General features: G+C 37.5%; 1 protein-coding gene across 5 annotated transcripts in view; it reads left to right on the top strand.

Annotated features, from left to right (window-relative positions):
- TTC28 (tetratricopeptide repeat domain 28) overlaps nucleotides 1-18,397 on the top strand; it is a 609,537-nt gene that overhangs the window by 287,118 nt on the left and 304,022 nt on the right. For all 5 annotated transcript variants that reach the window (XM_032603706.1, XM_032603707.1, XM_032603708.1 and 2 more), the window contains one exon: nucleotides 13,425-13,572. In XM_032603706.1, coding sequence (XP_032459597.1) covers nucleotides 13,425-13,572 — 148 coding nt within the window. The remainder of the gene's footprint in view (nucleotides 1-13,424; nucleotides 13,573-18,397) is intronic.

Genomic DNA, 18,397 nt, shown 5'->3' on the forward strand with positions numbered 1-18,397 from the left:
TGCCGCGGAGCGGCTGGGCCCGTGAGTCCGCCTGCCGATGCAGGGGACACGGGTTTGTGCCCCGGTCCGGGAGGATCCCACATGCCGCGGAGCGGCTGGGCCCGTGAGCCATGGCCGCTGAGCCTGCGCGTCCGGAGCCTGTGCTCCACAACGGGAGAGGCCACAACAGTGAGAGGCCCTTGTACCGCAAAAACAAAAAACAAAAAAAAACCAAAAACTGAAAACACCAGTGAAAAGGATACTTGTTTACTTATGACAGCTGAAGTAAGAAGACAAAGTGTCAGCTTGTTTTAGGAATATGTGTATTGGGTGACTCAAATTTTTTCTGCTCTGCACTTGTCCTTGAATGAACATGAAAGCACCAGGAGTATTGATTTTAGGGTTACAAATAAGTTTTAGTAAGTAGTTGAATTCACAAATATAGAATCTGTGAATAATGAGATTAACTATACATATTACTATCCATTTTTTATATTTAATCTCATAACTTTATATTTTTGGCTTTACTTTAAATAATAATTTATATAAATATAATATTTATATAAATAACTCTACTTCCATGGTAGTTTTGTTGTTTGTTTTATACAAAGTGCATTTCACTTTTAAGTATTCTTTTTGTTTCATTATAGGGTTTGCAGTGTGTATTGTCTGTGTGTGTTTGTGCATGCTTCTCATTGAGATGCCCAAAGCATCATTTTACTTTTCAAAACACCTTTAAAAATTTTAAATCATTCACATGACTCACAACCCTGAATTGATCTTAATAGATTTGTCCCTTGACTTTATTTGGGTTGTACTTTGACCCTGTCTGGAGTAGTTGGCAAATGGGCGAAATGCTAGTAATAAAAATCAGACCTGAAAAATAAAAGAGTTATCTGTTCATCCATTTGAAGGATATTTGGATTGTTTCCAGTTTGGGGAAATTATGAATAGAGCAGTGGTAAACATTCATGTACAGGTTTTGTGTGAACGTCTGTTATTTCTCTAGGATAAACACCTAGAAGTATGATTGCTGGATTATAGTAAATCTGTATTTTACTTTATAAGAAACCGAAAAACTATTTTCCAGACATTTGCATTATACCAACAGTGTATGAGAATTCTAGTTGCTCTGTATCTTCACCAGCACTTGGTATTGTCTTTGTTTTGTTTGTCTTCTGTTCAAATAGGTATATAGTGGTTTACTTTGCATTTTCTTGACTAATGTTGGCTGATGGCTAATGATGTTGAACATCTTTTTCTTGTGCTTATTTGCTATCTGAATATCCTCTCTGCTGAAGTGTCTGTTCAAATCTGTTGCCCATTTTTTATTGGGTTCTTTGTTTTTTATTTTTTAAATTTATTTGTTTTATTTATTTTTGGCTGCATTGGATCTTCGTTACTGTGCACGGGCTTCTCATTGCAGTAGTTTGTCTTGTTGCAGAGCATTGGCTCTAGAACACAGGCTTCAGTGGCTCAGCCTGGGCTCTATCAGCAGGCTCGGTAGTTGTGGTGCACGGGCTTAGTTGCTCCGCGGCATGTGGAATCTTAGTGGACTAGAGATTGAACCCGTGTCCCCTGCATTGGCAGGTGGATTCTTAACCACTGTGCCACCAGGGAAGACCCTTTTTTTTTTTTTTTGTTTTTTTTTTTTGCGGTACGTGGGCCTCTCACTGTTGCGGCCTCTTCCGTTGCGGAGCAGAAGCTCCGGACGCGCAGGCTCAGCGGCCATGGCTCACGGGCTCAGCCGCTCCGCGGCATGTGGGATCTTCCCGCACCGGGGCACGAACCCGTGTCCCCTTCATCGGCAAGCGGACTCTCAACAACTGCGCCACCAGGGAAGCCCAGACCCTTTGTTTTTTAACTCTTAAGTTTTCATAGTTCTTTGTATTTCAGCATCATTTTTTTTTTTTTTTTTTTTTTTTTTTTGCAGTACGCAGGCCTCTCACTGCTGTGGCCTCTCCCGTTGCGGAGCACAGGCTCCGGACGCGCAGGCTCAGCGGCCACGGCTCATGGGCCCAGCCGCTGCGCGGCATGTGGGATCTTCCTGGACCGGGGCACGAACCCATGTCCCCTGCATTGGCAGGCAGACTCTCAACCACTGCGCCACCAGGGAAACCCTCAGCATCATTCTTGAAGGATGTTTTACTGAAGTATAGAATTCCAGGTTTACATTTCTTTCAGCCCTTTAAAAAATGTCTTTCCGCTGCTGTTTCTGATGAGAAGTCTGAAGTCATTTGAAATGTTATTTCCCTGCAAATAATATGGTATTTTTCTCGGACTGCTTTCAAGATGTTTCTCTTTGTTTTTAGTTTTCAGTATTTTGATTATGATGCTTCTAGACATGGATTTCTTTGGGTTAATCCTATTTGGGGTTTGCCGACTTTGAATCTGAAGGTTTGTGTCTCACATATTGTGGGAGATTTAAAATCATTTCTTCAAGTTTTTTTTTTTCCTGCTCCACATTTTTTATCGTCTCCTACTGGGATACCAATGACATGAATATTAAAGCTTTTGTTATTGCCCAACATATTCCTGAGGCTCTGAATATGTTTGGTTTTCAATTATTTTTCTCTCTGTTGTTCAGATTGGGTAATTTCTTTTGGTCTATCTTTAAATTCACTGATTCTTTTCTCTGTAATCAAAGCTCTGCTATTGAGCCCATTCCTAAATATTTCACTTTAGTTATTGTATTTTTATGTTTAAAATTTTTTATTTGGTTTTTCTTTATATCTTTTATTTCTTTGCTGGGAATGTCTGTCTTTCCATTTTTCACAAGACTATTTGCCCTTCTTGCAGCATGGATATAATAGTTGCCTGATTATTTTAATTTCTGTGTCATTTCAGAGTTGGCATCTGTTTATTGCCTTATTTCCTTGTGAGTAGAGATTTTTTTGGTTCTTCATAGGCCAAGTAATTTTGCTTATATCCTGAATGCTTTGGTATTATTCATTGCATCTTGTTTACATTTTAAGAAGAATATAGTTTGTTTTAATAGACAATTTACCTGGTTAAGATTCAGGCTATAAGTCTCAGCCCATATTTTGTGGACTTTGGTTCCAAAGTCCGTTAAGTTTTCAGAGTTTTTGTAGTTCTACTGGGACTTTTCTTTTGTATGCACCACCCAATGGCCAGTTTGAGAACCAGGTGGTAGTCTGTTCTGTAGTTTAGTTCCCAAAGCCTTGGTATGCTATTTAAGGTCAGATCCAAACACCTCTTTATGGGATCTCTCATAAGCTCCCTCCTATGTCTTTTCAAAAATTCCCCAACACTTTCCAGCTCTCTGGTTGCCCTCCTCCCTTCCCATCCTCTAGCCAAAACTAGGGCTTTAGTTTCCCTGCTCTGCCATGCATGTCCTATAATCATGTCTTTATGAGGCATCAAGTAGTGAGAGGGCAGAGAGAGAGAGAAAAAAAAAAAGCATTAGGACTCATCCTGAGCTCTGGGGACCACAGCTCCTGTGATGAGGGTCCTCTTCCTTAGCATTTTATATGCCTGCCCAGCAGCCACTGCTGTTACTGTCCTTGGCACTGTTGGTTTGCCTGGGGTGTGGACTGGGAAAGAATGGAAAGAGGATTTTAAAAATGGGATTTCTCCACTCTTTCTGACCCTTGGGAGTTCTCTTTCTTGCTTCTCTGACCAGAAGAAGAGGACTTTACTTGGAGAGCTTTCTGTTTGCACCAATTAGTACTTCCTCATTTTAAGCTGCTTTTGAATCCAAGATGGGTGATACCAGATGGGAAGAATAAACAGACCAACAGAAAACCCATTGCTGATTTGGTACTGCTTTGAATTCTGGTCTCCTTCCTCAATTCATCTGCTGCCATTTACAGAGAGCTCTTTCATGAAGTCTTTCCAGGATGTGGTTGTATTCAGTGGGAGAGATTGGATGCTTACTCTATCTTGCCTAGAAATGGAACCCCTTCTCTTTTGAAAAGATATAAAGTGTATTGTTATGTTTTTGTGCTGGTAGGTATTGAGGGGCAGACATTTTCCTTTTTCTTGTTTTTCATTTTGATGTGTGGCACCTTAACACATGTGCCAGTGTAGAAAGATTACCTAATATAGGAAGGGGAAAGAGGTAGACTGTGAAGTTTATTGTTTAGAAAAGCATGTGTGAAATATTTGTGTAAGTTTTTTTGGGCATATATTCTTGCCTTTCAGCCCTGCTCTTACCACTTGCTCATGTCATCCTGTCATGTCCGTCTCCCCAATACATATTCTTTTCTGGAGACTCTTTGTGTGAGCTAGCAATTGACAAAGATAAAGGCTATCAGTGGTTTAGGCAGCCCTTCTGAAACTTTGCTTTCCCAAATACCTAAAAAGTCAGAAGAGAGGTACTATTCCAAGGATTGGGGCTATAGATGGAACGGAGATGGGTATTTATTTATGTTTTTAAAAATTGTGTGAACTCTTTTATTTTCTTCTATAATTTTCATATAAAAATAATTCTCCATTGATTATAAGAAAGTACCACTGTGGTGCAGGAAGTTATGCGTGTGTCAGAACAGTGGTTATATGGGTGTTCTCTGTACTTTTCACTCAGTTTTGTGGTGAATCTAGAACTGCTCTAAAAACAAAGTTTATTAATTAAAAAGATTGTCTCCCAGAAACTTCAAATAGATTTGACGTTTCAAGAGATATGTTATGTTATTGTATGACTTTGACCTTCTGCATGGTTTGGGTAGAGTTACATTATGATAGGTGAGATACCAAGTGTTTTTTTCAATAGTTAGTGAATCCTTTAATTCCCACATTGTTGGCGTCAGCGTTTTTCGTAATTCTCTCTGCCCACCATTTTTTTTTCCATTTTGCTTCTGGTTTTAGCACTTTCCCCAGGACCAGTCTATATGTGTGAAGGCACACATGCTCTGTGTTCTGGGGTAGAGGGAGGGTTGGTAGGGCATGGGCACAGAACTCATGCTGAAGCCAGGTGATTTCTTGGCGATTGTTCAGAAAATTCCCTGGTTTTCTTCTTGGCATGACTTTACACTCCTATGCCACACCCATAGAGTGAAGGCACAAGATATGGGCAGTTCAGAACCATTACTCTAGGGGACTTCAAACTTCTTTCATTGTTTACTTTTAAAGTTTAAAAGGGAAACTCCAGATGATGGTAGACACATCTTATAATTTGACATAAACTTTAACACTGGGAATTCCTCCAGTGCTAGAAATTGACACCTACTTAGTTATTTAACTCCTGGTTGTCATTTCATCTTTAACTGCTTATCAGATTTCTGGTTTCTTTTCAAAATATGATTTTCCCATAAACTTGTTACTTTAACACTTTTGATATAATTAGTTTAAAACTAATTTTGGGAAAAAAAGTTGATATGATATGAAACAATTATGATTGAGAGCAGATTTCTTTTAGAAATTGATATTCAGTGTACCAAAAGCCATGTTGAAGAGAAAAACAATTCACAGCTGCAGATTTGGTTAGAACATTACGTTTAGGCCACTTGAGCCTCTGACTCTGGGTTGCAAACTAAATAATGGTGTTTTCTAAAATAGCCTTCAATCTCTTGCATGTACTTTCAGCATACGATAAGACAGACTAGTAAAAAATAGAAGCATAGTTTTCTGGAGAGATAGGAATGATTACTCCCAGCTGAGCAGGTAAAACATTGCTACATGAAGAATGTGTTCTTTGCTGATTCTCAAGGTTTTATTTATTTTTATTTTTAATATAAAGTGTCAGCAAATAGAAGCAAAAGAAAATCCACTTGAAAATGTCAGAAAATAAAAGAAGCATAGCAAATTGTATTGCAGGTAAAAATCCATTTTAACCAGCAAACAAACAAGTGTTGGCTGAGAAGCTTGCTGATGGCTCCTTTTGTTTCTTTTTGATTTAAAGCCTCATGCTTGTAATCTAATTAACATCGAACTGAGTTGCAAGTACAGTGGTCTGTTTAGTTCAATAATAATACATTTATATGAAAGGTTAATGAAATGAATTTTCCTTCCATTCAATTCATTAAAAATTGTTCTACAATCAACGGTTGCGAATGGAATAGAGATTAAATATTCACGTTCATAAATTTTCTGTTTCCTTCATTTCTGCCTCCATAGGTTGAATTTTGCAAGTATAAGAATTCCCAAACAAAAAGCTTGATTTAGAGGTTAATTGCACACCATTAATTCTTTTATCAAAGAGGTAGTGTGGGATAGTGGAAAGAGTTTTTGGCAGCAGGGGCAAGTTTCACAACCACCTCTTTTGTGTAATAGTTGTCATAAGAACTTCTTGCAGAATATTGTGAGCGTTAGTGATAAACTATGGAAAACAGTTAGTGATAAACTATGGAAAACAGTTAGTGATAAACTATGGAAAACAGTGGTAAACTATGGAAAACAGCTAACAGAGTAGAGGTTCAACAAATGATAGCTAGAAAGGGTTTTGGAAAATAAAACATCTGTGCACTAAAAGTTATGATAATTTATAGTGGCAAGACTGATATGATAAGACTGGGCTCTTGCTAATTCTAAAATAGGTGTCAGGCTTGGGCCTCAGAACACCTTGTAGTAATTCTAATAATCAGTGATCAGGGTAAAGTCTCTGAGAGGAAGGACTTTTTCATGTTTCTACAGATAGATTTTTGGTCATCTATTTTTGCCGCCTCTTTCTTCTTTTCCACCTAGGCCAAAGGACTTTATTTAACCTGCATATGATGTTTTTCCCAAATAACAAATTTACTAGATAATTGAAGCCTACCAATCAACTGCCAAAAGTGTAAACATTTTTTTTAAAGATTTTTTTTCATGTGGACCATTATTTAAAGTCTTTATTGTATTTGTTACAATATTGCTTCTGTTTTATGTTTTGGTTTCGTTGGCCCTGAGGCATGTGGGATCTTAGCTCCACGACCAGGGATCGAACCTGCACCCCCTGCATTGGAAGGTGAAGTCTTAACCACTGGACTGCCAGGGAAGCCCTCAGAAGTGTAAACATTTTTAAAAGCAATTTTGATTTAAAATTTCCCTTAAACGTATTACCTACTTTATAGGCTTTTGAAGCGGAAGTTGCCAAACATGTTAACTATTTCCTTAATGACTGAAGGTTATCATTAAAATCATTAATTTTTGTTTTATGCCTAATTTTTGTCAGCCCCTCACCCACTTTACCAAAAGTAATTTCTATTCTGCAAGCTGGTAAAGCAGGTGAGCCACCTGATCAAATAGCAAATGCCAAACTGAGAGTGAATAGTGAGAAATTCACTTCAACTTTTAAAAATGTACCCACTCTTCATATATCATATGTGATATCAGTTAGCAATCATTGTTACAACCCTTTGAGGTCATCCTTATCATCCTCTCTGTAAGTGGAAATGACACATGAATTTGGGTGAAGTTAAGTGCCTTGGCTAAAGGCACACAGCTAAAAAGCTGGGATAGGATTCTAATGTCAGCCTTATGAGTACTTTCTCTTCTGCAACAGCTGCCTTGGGAGTAAGTCACATAGCTTCAGTTCAAAGCTTTTGTAGTAGTTATTTTTATTTGTTTAGTATATACCCTTTCACTTTGTGTTTGGAAGTTTGTTAAAGGAATACCAAACTCTAGAGCTGCACTGTCCAATACAGTAGCTACTAGCCAGTTGTGGCTATTTAAATTTAATTAATTAAAATGAAAGGAAATTTAAAATTTAGTTTCTTAGTCACACTAGCCATATTTCAAGTGCTCAGTGGCCACATGTGGCTGGCCAGAGGCTAATGTTATTAGTACAGAGAACAGCTCCATCATTGTAGAAAGTTCTATTAATTTCTCCCTTGTTCTAAATGAACATATATAACAAAATATATTACAAAAATAATTTGTGCTTATGTATCCATATAGGTGCCTATTTCATGCGAAACAGTGGAAACCTACTGAGGACGTGGGTTCTGTCCCTTCATTTTTATATGTCATATTTTAATGTGACATAATATATAATTTGTAATATGTTATAAATTTTATAGTGGGTAATATGTGTTTATTTACATTTTACTTGTACAATGGATATGTTTAAAGTAATACAAGCAGTCTTATTTTCCTGTATAATGCATTCCTGAAAAAGTATATGAAAGTCAAATATGTGGAATATCAAATATACAAATCTTAAACAAGAGATTGACATGTTCAGTGAGCGGGGAGCGTTAATTCCTAGAGAACTGAAAAATAAAATCTCAAGTCATGCCTTTCCTTTTAAGAATCATTTTTTAATATATATGTTCTTTAATTTTATCTTTTCCATAAAAAATGAGTATAGTTAGCTGTTCTTTGTTCATCCAGTGATGTTAAAGCTTTTCTGCTTTTGGCACCTTGTAATCATTTTCATTTTTGACCCAGTTGTGGTTAAATTATAGATTAATGCTGCTGCTTTTTAAAAACTAGAATCAGCATTTCTATTTTCCCAATCTCTACTCATTTTTAAATAAAATAATAAAGGAAAAGTCAGTAAAATAGTTATGTAATTTACAAACATGGTTGACAAAGATGGTGATGATGTGGTAGCAGGTGGTATGATTGGATTGGCTAGCAGGTTATAGTTAGAGATATTCTTCAGAAGATGTAAAAAATTTCAAATTCAAACAGTGAAAGACAGGTTAGGAATATTAAAGTATAACATTTAAAAGTACAGATTAAATCAAAGGCAGAATATTTGGGAGCACTTGAACTAAGTAATAGATTGTATTGTACATATAAGTAAACACTTAATTTTTTGAAAAGTTAATTTATTTTTGGCTGCTTTGGGTCTTTGTTGCTGTGTGTGAGCTTTCTCTAGTTGTGGCGAGCAGGGGCTACTCTTTGTTGCAGTGCACAGGCTTCTCATTGTGGTGGCTTCTCTTGTTGCGGAGCACAGGCTCTAGGCATGCAGGCTTCAGTAGTTGTGGCACGCAGGCTCAGTAGTTGTGGCTCGCAGGCTCTAGAGCACAGCCTCAGTAGTTGTGGCGCACAGGCTTAGTTGCTCCACGGCATGTGGGATCTTCCTGGACCAGGGCTGGAACCCGTGTCCCCTGCATTGACAGACGGCTTCTTAACCTCTGTGCCACCAAGGAAGTCCTTAATTTTATATATCATTACATATTATATACATTTGTTCTATATTTTATGTTATAAATATACATGTGTACCTATGAGCATAGGAATTTACCTCATTACTCATTTGAGCCATGGGAGAGTAGGAAGTTTAGGTTATTATTGGGTTCAGTGATGATTTAGAATTGTGAACCCAGTAATAAAATGTTGAAAGAAAAGACTTAAAGGTCCTTCATTGCTTCCAGGGGTACTTGAAGGGTGAATGGCTTACTGTTTCCCATGTTTAGTCTTTGAGTGTTTTTACTTTAACCGTGTCGTAGTCTGTTTGGACTGCCATAACAAAATACCATAGGCTGGGTGGCTTAAATAACATTTATTTTTCACAGTTCTGGAGGCTGGGAAGTCCAAGATCAAGGTGGTGGCAGACTTGGTGTCTGGTGAGGGCCCACTTCCTGTTTAATAGATGGCTGTCTTCTTGCTGTGCCTGTTCTCATGTGGTAGAAGGGAAGAGGGAACTCTCTGGGGTCACTTTTATAAGGGCACTAATCCCACTCATGAGGGCTCCACTCTCATTACCTAATCACTTCCAAAAAGCCCTACCTCCAAATACCATCACACTGGGAATTAGGTTTCAACATATTAATTTTGTAGGGACACATTTAGTCTATAGCAAACTCTCTGAGATGAGAAGAATGTCTACTTATTAAAGACCAAATACTAACAGTTTTAACAAAAGGGCATAAATACTTTGGTGATTAGTTACATTTTTATTCCTGCTAAAATGTTACAAACCCTAACTATTAGTAAACAGTTACTGTAGGTAGCAGTCAAGACATTTATAGCTTTTTATATTCTTCCCCTCTAGACTGTGAGCACTTGAGGGTACAAGCCCTGTGGTACACATCACAGTGACTGGTACTGTAGATTTTTAGAGAATGTTAATTGAAGGCAGGATGGAAGGAATGAAAACTTATACTTGTAACCTACTTGTATTTCTGTTATTTGTGAGATTAAGTAGCATGTGTAGAATAATCACTGAAAGTTCTTTGTAGTGAACAACAAAAAATATATGAATGACTCTGCAACACTTTAAAATCTAGGCATTCCCCCTTTAGTCCAGTGTATTAACTAGCTCCTTATAAGTCTTTTTTTTTTCCTTTGGCTGCCCTGCATGGCATGTGGCATCTTAGTTGCGTGGCATGTGGAATCTTAGTTCCACCAACCAGGGATCGAACCCGTGCCCCTTGCATTGGAAGCGCAGAGTCTTAACCCTAAGTCTTTCTTCTTGGCTAAAGCTTCAGGTTAAAACCATTGTTCTCAGGGTTTAGGTGCTCTCAATAGTCAGTCCATATTGCCTCCCCTTCTCCATCTGCTACATAACCAGTGACCAGAATGTGGGTATATGTGTGGGGAGTGCTGAGGCAGGGGGTATGTTATCTGAGGTTGGCTGGGCACCAAGTGTTCAACGTTTCTTCATAGGCCCCACTTTTCCTTGGTGTGCTGCACATATACTGCCTCTCCTCAGTCCTAAGCGACCCAAATTTGCCCTTTTCTCAGATGACGCTGCTTCCTATGAAACCTGTGATAGTAAGAGAAAAATTAGGTCACATCAATCTTCTTGAAGTTATAGTAAACAGCTGTGAAACTCAGCACTTCTTGACCTTTGCTTTGGAAGAGGCTGGTGGAGAATCCTCTGGGTGGCTGCTACATCTCCCAAGACCTGTTAGTACCAATTTCTTTTAGTCAGGTGGTTCAGATTTTGTCTGGGAGCCTTACAGCTGTGAATTTCCCAGTTGCCAGCAGTCTTATATGGAGCAAGGGGGAGGAGTGAATAAAGCAGTAATAGGAAGTGGATAATATTATATTGAATAATGAAATATTTTCAATATTTATTAGACTCTCCTTATATTCTCTTAGTCTATAATTATGTTTTCTTGTTATGATTATTTTCTCATTAACTAATAATCAAAATAGCTCACTTTATTAAGTATTTACTCTATGTCAGGCACTGTGCTGATTTATTCTATCACAGTAACCCATAATCTAGGTTTTATCATCATCAGCTTGAGCTCCATAGTGGCATATCTCTCACAGAAGTATAGATAACTAATTTTTATTCAACAGCTATTCATACATGCAATTAATATTGCATGAGAGTAAGTTGGGAGAGCCCCACTTTGTAAATTAGGTACAGGGATATGTCAGAGCTTGACTCATTATGCTATCTTGACAAGAATGCAACTCTAAGCTTTTAACTGAGAAAATCGTATAAAGTTGGGCTGGAGATTCTGGAAGGACATAAGGGAGGATCAAGGGAGACCTTGGAGCCTTCTCACCTATATCTCTTTTCAAAATCTTCTGGAGAAAGGAAGCCGAGACTATGAGTAGCATGATCCAGTCATACCTTTTTTCATCTAATTTATGAGTGTCCTAAGAAAACAAAACCTGCATGCCCTTCTTTAACTCCTTTGTGTATTTGACACCATAACTTGCCATTAACGCTGAACTTTGCCTACCTACTAGGGAGTGGATACATGCATGGGGAGTGGATGTCATACTTTTCAGTGATTTCATTTGGCAGATAGGAAAATCAGTTATTTTCTCAGTGAAGTAATGAATGATAATGCTTTGCTTTAAACAGGCAAGGAATTATCAAAATTCATTGAGACTAATTTAAATTTTTGTGTTTTTTCTAGTTTTATTGAGATTTAATTGACTTACAACACTGTATTAGTTTCAGGTGTACAGCATAATGATTTGACTTACATATACTGTGAAATGATTACCACAGTAGATTTTTGTGTTTCTTAAAATATATACCTGAAATCATTACTACAGACACATTTTGTCTCTCTCCATAAATAATAGAGTTTACAGTTTACAGAGTATACACACACACACACATATATATAAATACATTTTTTAAGTTTAGCTTTAATATAGAATTATGTAAACTATAGTTAATTTTAGTTGGAATGTGGTACATATTGCCTCTTGGATTATAGAAATCACCTAAAATGTGAAATGAAAAGGGTGGTGAAAAATGTGTATAAAGACATTAAAGATTAAAAAGTGGCTGAGTCCAGTGAAAGGAAGTGATCTTATCAATTAGTAATGAAAGTTCATTTACAGGTTATTGTCTTACTGGAGTCTGAGTTTTAACAGCTGCTAGTAGTTTAAACTAATAGAAATCTGAATAGCTCATAATAATTTGAGTATTCATTCTGTTTATGGATTATTTCTTAATAGAAATACTGAATAGTATTGCCTATCTTACATTACCTCAAAGTTTAGTTACAAAAACGAAATAAGTAAATATGTTTTATAAACATGAAAGGTGCTCTCTTTCACTCTGTATGTGTGCATAATATAAAATTATATATTAAATTAATTGAGGAGTTGTTTGAAACTTCATTTATATTCCATGAATACAATTTGTTACAATTGCAAAGTATACTGGACTGAAAAAGTTACATTTGTGTTACAAACATAGAGTATTGTAAAAGTATTTAAGCTAAATAGGTGGCCAAGTATTTTAGAAGCAGATGTCGTACAAGCATGAATGCATTAATAATATGTCAGTTTTATGTGTTATTTAATCGGGTACAAGGTCCTTTGCTGGTTAAATACTGGTAACACATTGATCATTTACTTGTTTTTACTCTGTGTTCAAAAACAAACTACACATTCTTAAGATCATTCTGAAGTTTAAATATTTTATTAATTTTCTGGCCCTTTCTGCAATTAGCTGGAAGGAGGGTTGTTTCCTTATATTCACAGTTGATAATACTAGTTTTTTTAACCAATCCAATTAAACAATACAAAGGACAGCAATCTTATTCTGTTTCTAAGCAAAGCACATGTATTTTTAATAACAGTTTTAAAATATTATGTCTGAAACACCACATAAAATGTAACCATGTTGTGTTACTCATTACAGTTATCTTAATACTAATCACATATTGATTTATCCCTTTAATTAATGAGGAGAAGTATAAAATAAGTGGAATTTGAATATCTCTCATTTGTCTTGCGCTATACCAGATACTTTGGTGACATGTAAAGAAATCTCCAAACCCCTGTCCTTGAGGAGCTTATGCTATTAAAGTTGGGATAAAAGATTTTAAAGATCATCAAAAAAAAAAGTAAAAGTACTATGTGAATAAATACCAAAGAATGTGATAAAGTCAATGTGTTCTAGAAGGGAAAAGAATGAAAGTTTTAAACGTTAATTTGTCTGAAAGAAGTATGCTTACATTTTATGATGTTCAGAGAAATCAGATTTGATTATAAACACTTTACTAGGTTTTTGAACCAGGACCACCTCAAGTTTAGTTCTGCTGACCTGTTGTTCTAATCAAGAATCCTCATCAGCCTTGGTGGAGCACTGTGTATAAGTAAAACATGCATTATCTTTTCTTTATTTCCAGGCATACTTCCGACAGGGTGTTGCCCTCCAGTACCTTGGACGTCATGCCGATGCCCTGGCAGCCTTTGCATCTGGGCTGGCTCAGGACCCCAAGAGTCTCCAGCTTCTGGTGGGAATGGTAGAAGCAGCCATGAAATCTCCCATGAGAGGTAAATATGATGAAAGTATTTGGTCCAACCCTAATTTACATTAGAACATTTCTAGCCTTTGAAGACTTTAGACTCAGGCATTGAGAATGGATAAGTTATGAAATTAGCTAAGATTGGATATTTTAGACCAAGAAAGACAAGGAATCACTGTCAATAGGTGACATTAATGAAGAACAATGGGATGGTGGTAAGGCCACTGGAAGTTTGTGGACCTAGATTATATTTTGAATTTTTTTGTTAACTAACTGTATGACTGGGTAAATGAATCAAATTCTCTGGATTTTAGGGTTACATAAGGAATCCCTATGTTTTTTGTAGTTCTAAGATTTTGTACCTCTAAACCAAAACACCTCTACTAGTAAGTTGATCTGCTCAGTTGGACCAATATGCCATCTAGAAATAAATAGATAAGAGAAGACATTAAACATTTCATGAGAGGAAATATGGATCTAACTGTAGGCTATGTCTAACATTTTTCAGAGGAGCATTAAGAGATTATGTTGACTTGAAAGAGAGAGAAACATGGTAGATACATGGTTTTCTCCTATACTACTTCTGTATTATACCAATTGGTATTCTGGGACAACAGTAGATTGAAAATAGTACTGTGGAGGTTGGAGGAGTTCTAAGGCTCAAATCAGATTGGCTTCCCTTTGGGAAACATTGATTTTTGAGGAAGGAGTTCTTGGGAAGATTGGGTTGAAAGTGTACACCAGTTGTCATCTTTGCAGAGTGATGGAGACACTAAGGCAGGTTGATGGCAAATAGTAGACAGCTAATGACGTTCCACACTAATTAGGTACGTCAAGCAGAACTCTATTTTTGTTTCTGAAATGGTACGTTTTTGAATTAACCTAAAAATTTTGGTGGCAGTGTCATTAGGTAATTTATTTAGTTTTGAAAATGTTTGCAGCATTAGATAATTTTAATATACAGGCTAGTATGGTACTTGGCTCAAAATATGTGCTAAGTAAAAGTTTGATTAACTAAATGGTACTCGTATGGCCTCTGAGCAATTCATAGCTATAAAAAAATACTTTCCTGGGCTTCCCTGGTGGTGCAGTGGTTAGGAGTCCGCCTGCTGATGCAAGGGACGTGGGTTCGTGCCCCAGTCCGGGAGGATCCCACATGCCGCGGAGCGGCTGGACCCGTGAACAATGGCCGCTGGGCCTGCGCGTCTGGAGCCTGTGCTCCACAATGGGAGAGGCCACAACGGTGAGAGGCCCGCGTACCGAAAAAGAAAAAAAAGAAAAAAAACTTTCCTGAAAGCGAAGATTTCATGTTCTAGAAAAAAAGTGGAAAGGAAGCCTCTCTTCATGCGATTTTATAACCCCATACAAAGCTGAGTCTTTGCTGCAGGAACCTAATGGCTTTTCCCACTGGGGGACCTGCTGTTAATAAACTCTGACTTAAAGCAGATGTACTTTGGAGCTCCATGACTTGGGGGTGGGGGGGGAATGGACAACAAAAAGATCAATCTGTCTCTCCTTTCCATTTTTCTATTATTTTCTCATTCTCTCCCTATATCCCTCTGCAAGTAATTCACATGGAACATTTTTTATTTAGTTCATGAAGATATCCCTTCTTTATTTGGAGGTATTTCTACCGCTGCCTTAGTATACTGGAGTGAATGTGTTGAGATCAGCAGGATCATACTTACCGTTTTGCCTTTGAAGCAATTTGTTTAGATAAATATAAGAAAATCTTCTCTACACTGCAAGAAATAGCTCAGTGCTTCTTTCAGCCTTAGGGTTTTCTGTGCCATGTTCTTTCCCATCTTATACTGAGTGACCTAAGGGCGACCCTGGAAAAAGCTGCATCTTACAGGTGCGTGGAGTGCTTTAATATTTTCTTCTCTTTCCTTAAAGCAATTTAACTTACTTATTTTTGGTATTGCCTTTACCACTGTAGCTATTCCAGGTGGGCTTTTCTCATCAACATTTTATAGAAAGACTGTTGCTTTGCACAGGGTTGTTCTGTGCATCATTTAACATCTTAATGACCTCTCTTTTTGTCATATGGTTATAATTCACAAAATCTGTCATCATTTGCTGCCCATTTTTTACCCACTGTTTATTTTAGCCTCCTGCAGCGTTCTCAGTTTCTGCCATTGTTGCGTAACTGTGCAGTCCAGGACACTTTACATGTAGGTCTGATCTGTTGTGTCAGTTGTTTTTGTTTTGCAATTCTGAGACGCAATAGGGAAGCTCCCTCGTCCAGTGCTTCTGTAAGCAAACAAAGCTCCCATGATGTGCACAGCGTTCCTGTGGTTTGGCCTTTTGGGGACGTTTCAAGATTTTTTTTAAAGATAGGGCTAATCTATAGTAGTATACTCTTGTTCCCAAATAAATATATTAATCCACTTTGGAACTTATTTGATTTTTAAAATTTTGTTGTTGCCTATATTGCTAACTGCATTAAGTCTTTTTTACTTTACTTTTGTGGTATCATTCATGCTCACCAACCAGATATCAGATAATCTACTTTTCCTGTAGATATATTTACATCACTATATGTAATGTATTTCCCTTAAATCATTTATGTAAATGTCCAAATAAGTATTAATATAAAATGAGACTCTTTCATGACCCTCAAATTATCCTTTTACTATTTTCCATTTCTCCTTTTTAGATAGTCTTTCAGCAATTTCAGTTCATTGTATCTTATAAATGTTTATGTAAATTTGGATGGTGTAGCATAGTACTACTGCCAACCGCAGATTTAATAATGTAATTACAAAGCGAGACTGTGTTTACCTTTATTTGTTCCTCTAAAGACACTAGGGCTGCTTCTTGCTGAGGGTTCTCTGGTGTATATTTTCTCTCCTCTTGTTAATTTGGTAATCTAAAGATTATTACATTTATAGGCTATCACCTGTCGTGGTGTTTCTACCAGCTTCAGAGGATCCAGGAAGCTGATTTTATGAAGTACTGGTAGAAAATGGCTCGAATATATAAGCTTTTCTCTCAGAGTCAAATTGGGGCTCATGTTTTATTTACCTGATAGTCCACCCTTGGTAACTCTTTCCCTCTGATTCTCTTTTAAGTGGCAGTCACTTTGCATAGAGGGCCTGTTTCTGAAATGTTATGTTAAAAAAAAACTGACTTTTCCCCCAAAGGCTGGACTCTAATTCCAGTACTGCCATTTGCTATCCCCTTGACTGAGCAAGGTTGCTTCCCTTCTCTGCACCTCAGTTCTTATCTGTAAAAGGGGTGTGATAATAAGTACCTCCTAATACTGTTTTTTAAAAATATTTATTTATTTATTTGGCTGCATTGGGTCTTAGTTGTGGCACACGGGATATTCATTGTGGCATGCAGGCTCTTCATTGCAGCATGCAGGCTTCTCTAGTTGCGGTGCGTGGGATTCTCTCTAGTTGTGGTACACGGTCTCCAGAGTGCCCAGGCTCAGTAGTTGCGGCGCATGGGCTTAGTTGCCCTGTGGCATGCGGGGATCTTAGTTCTCCAACCAGGGATTGGACCTGCGTCCCCTGCATTGGAAGGCGGATTCTTAACCACTGGACCACCAGGGAAGTCCCCTAATAATTGTTTTGAGAATCAAGCCTTGGCATGTAAAGGCAGGCCCCTTTAGGACAGTTTCCCTGTGCAGTGTGATGCCCTTCTTCTCTCTGTGGAGAGAAGTAGCAGCAGTGGTAAGCTTGCTCTTGTATTTGTGTTGTGGGTGTGGAACAAACACTGCACAGCACACATGGTCCTTTTGCTGAGCACTTGGTGCCTGGAAAAACTGCGTTTCTCCTGAGCATTGGTGTATTTTTATCTAAAAGGTCTGGGAATTATCTGAAGTGATCCTTTATTTTGCTTTGTCCTCTGTGAAGCGTTAGAGCTTAGTGTCCTGTCCACCTTTAGGAAGTGTGCCAGGGCTTATAGTCTCTAAGCTGAGTTTTCCTTACTTTATTTTCCACTCACTCTGACTTCTGTGTTTTCCACCTTATTTCTATAGAAGGCCTTTGAATCCTTTTGTAATGAAGTAGGATATAAATAAATTCACAAATGAACCCAGAAAAATATGAAGTGGCTTAGACAAAGAGCTAAACATGTCAGTTTTTATTTTCTTTTTTGGGTGGGAGGGTTAAGTTTTCCTTTTAGTGTGAACCAAAAGTTTTTTGTTTTTTTTTTTCCAGTTGTGGTAAAATGTACATAACATTTTTAGTTATGCAATTTAGTGGTATTAAGTATATTTACAGTGTTGTGCACCCATCACTGCCATCTGTCTCCAGAACTTTTTCATCTTCCCAAATTGACACTTTGTACACATGAAACGATAATTCCTCATCTTCCCCCACCGCCCCAGCTCCTGGCAACTACCAGGGTACCTCATATAAGTGGAGTCATACAATATTTGTCCTTTGTGACGAGCCCAGTGGTTTTTAATTTAGTTTCCCCTCTAAGGAATTAGCCTAAGAAAAGGTAAAAATTAAAAATAATTAGATATTACGAACCTTACCTCTAAATTTTGGTTTTTGGGCTATACTTTACTCTCATTATACTTTGGTTACCTTCTTACCTTGTCAGTGGTTGCTGTTCTCTCTTTGGATCCCTGTTTTGGAGAATCATTCCAGAATTGTTTCTCCCAGTCTTCTGAGTTTGCAGTACAGTATTATATTATATCCAGTAATAATTGGTAGTGGTATCACCAGGTTTTTAGGAAAGTTGAAACTTTTTAGTCATGTATGCTAATTAAATATTATAAGGATAACTTGGAAGGCTCCAGAATGTCTTTCATAGTACCTGAGACAGATTGAAGTCTGTAAAAATTTTAGTTACCTTGAAGGTGATTCATAGGAGACAGTCAGTAGAGTATCATT

Source organism: Phocoena sinus, chromosome 14 (assembly GCF_008692025.1).
Source record: "Phocoena sinus isolate mPhoSin1 chromosome 14, mPhoSin1.pri, whole genome shotgun sequence".
NCBI lineage: Eukaryota > Metazoa > Chordata > Mammalia > Artiodactyla > Phocoenidae > Phocoena > Phocoena sinus.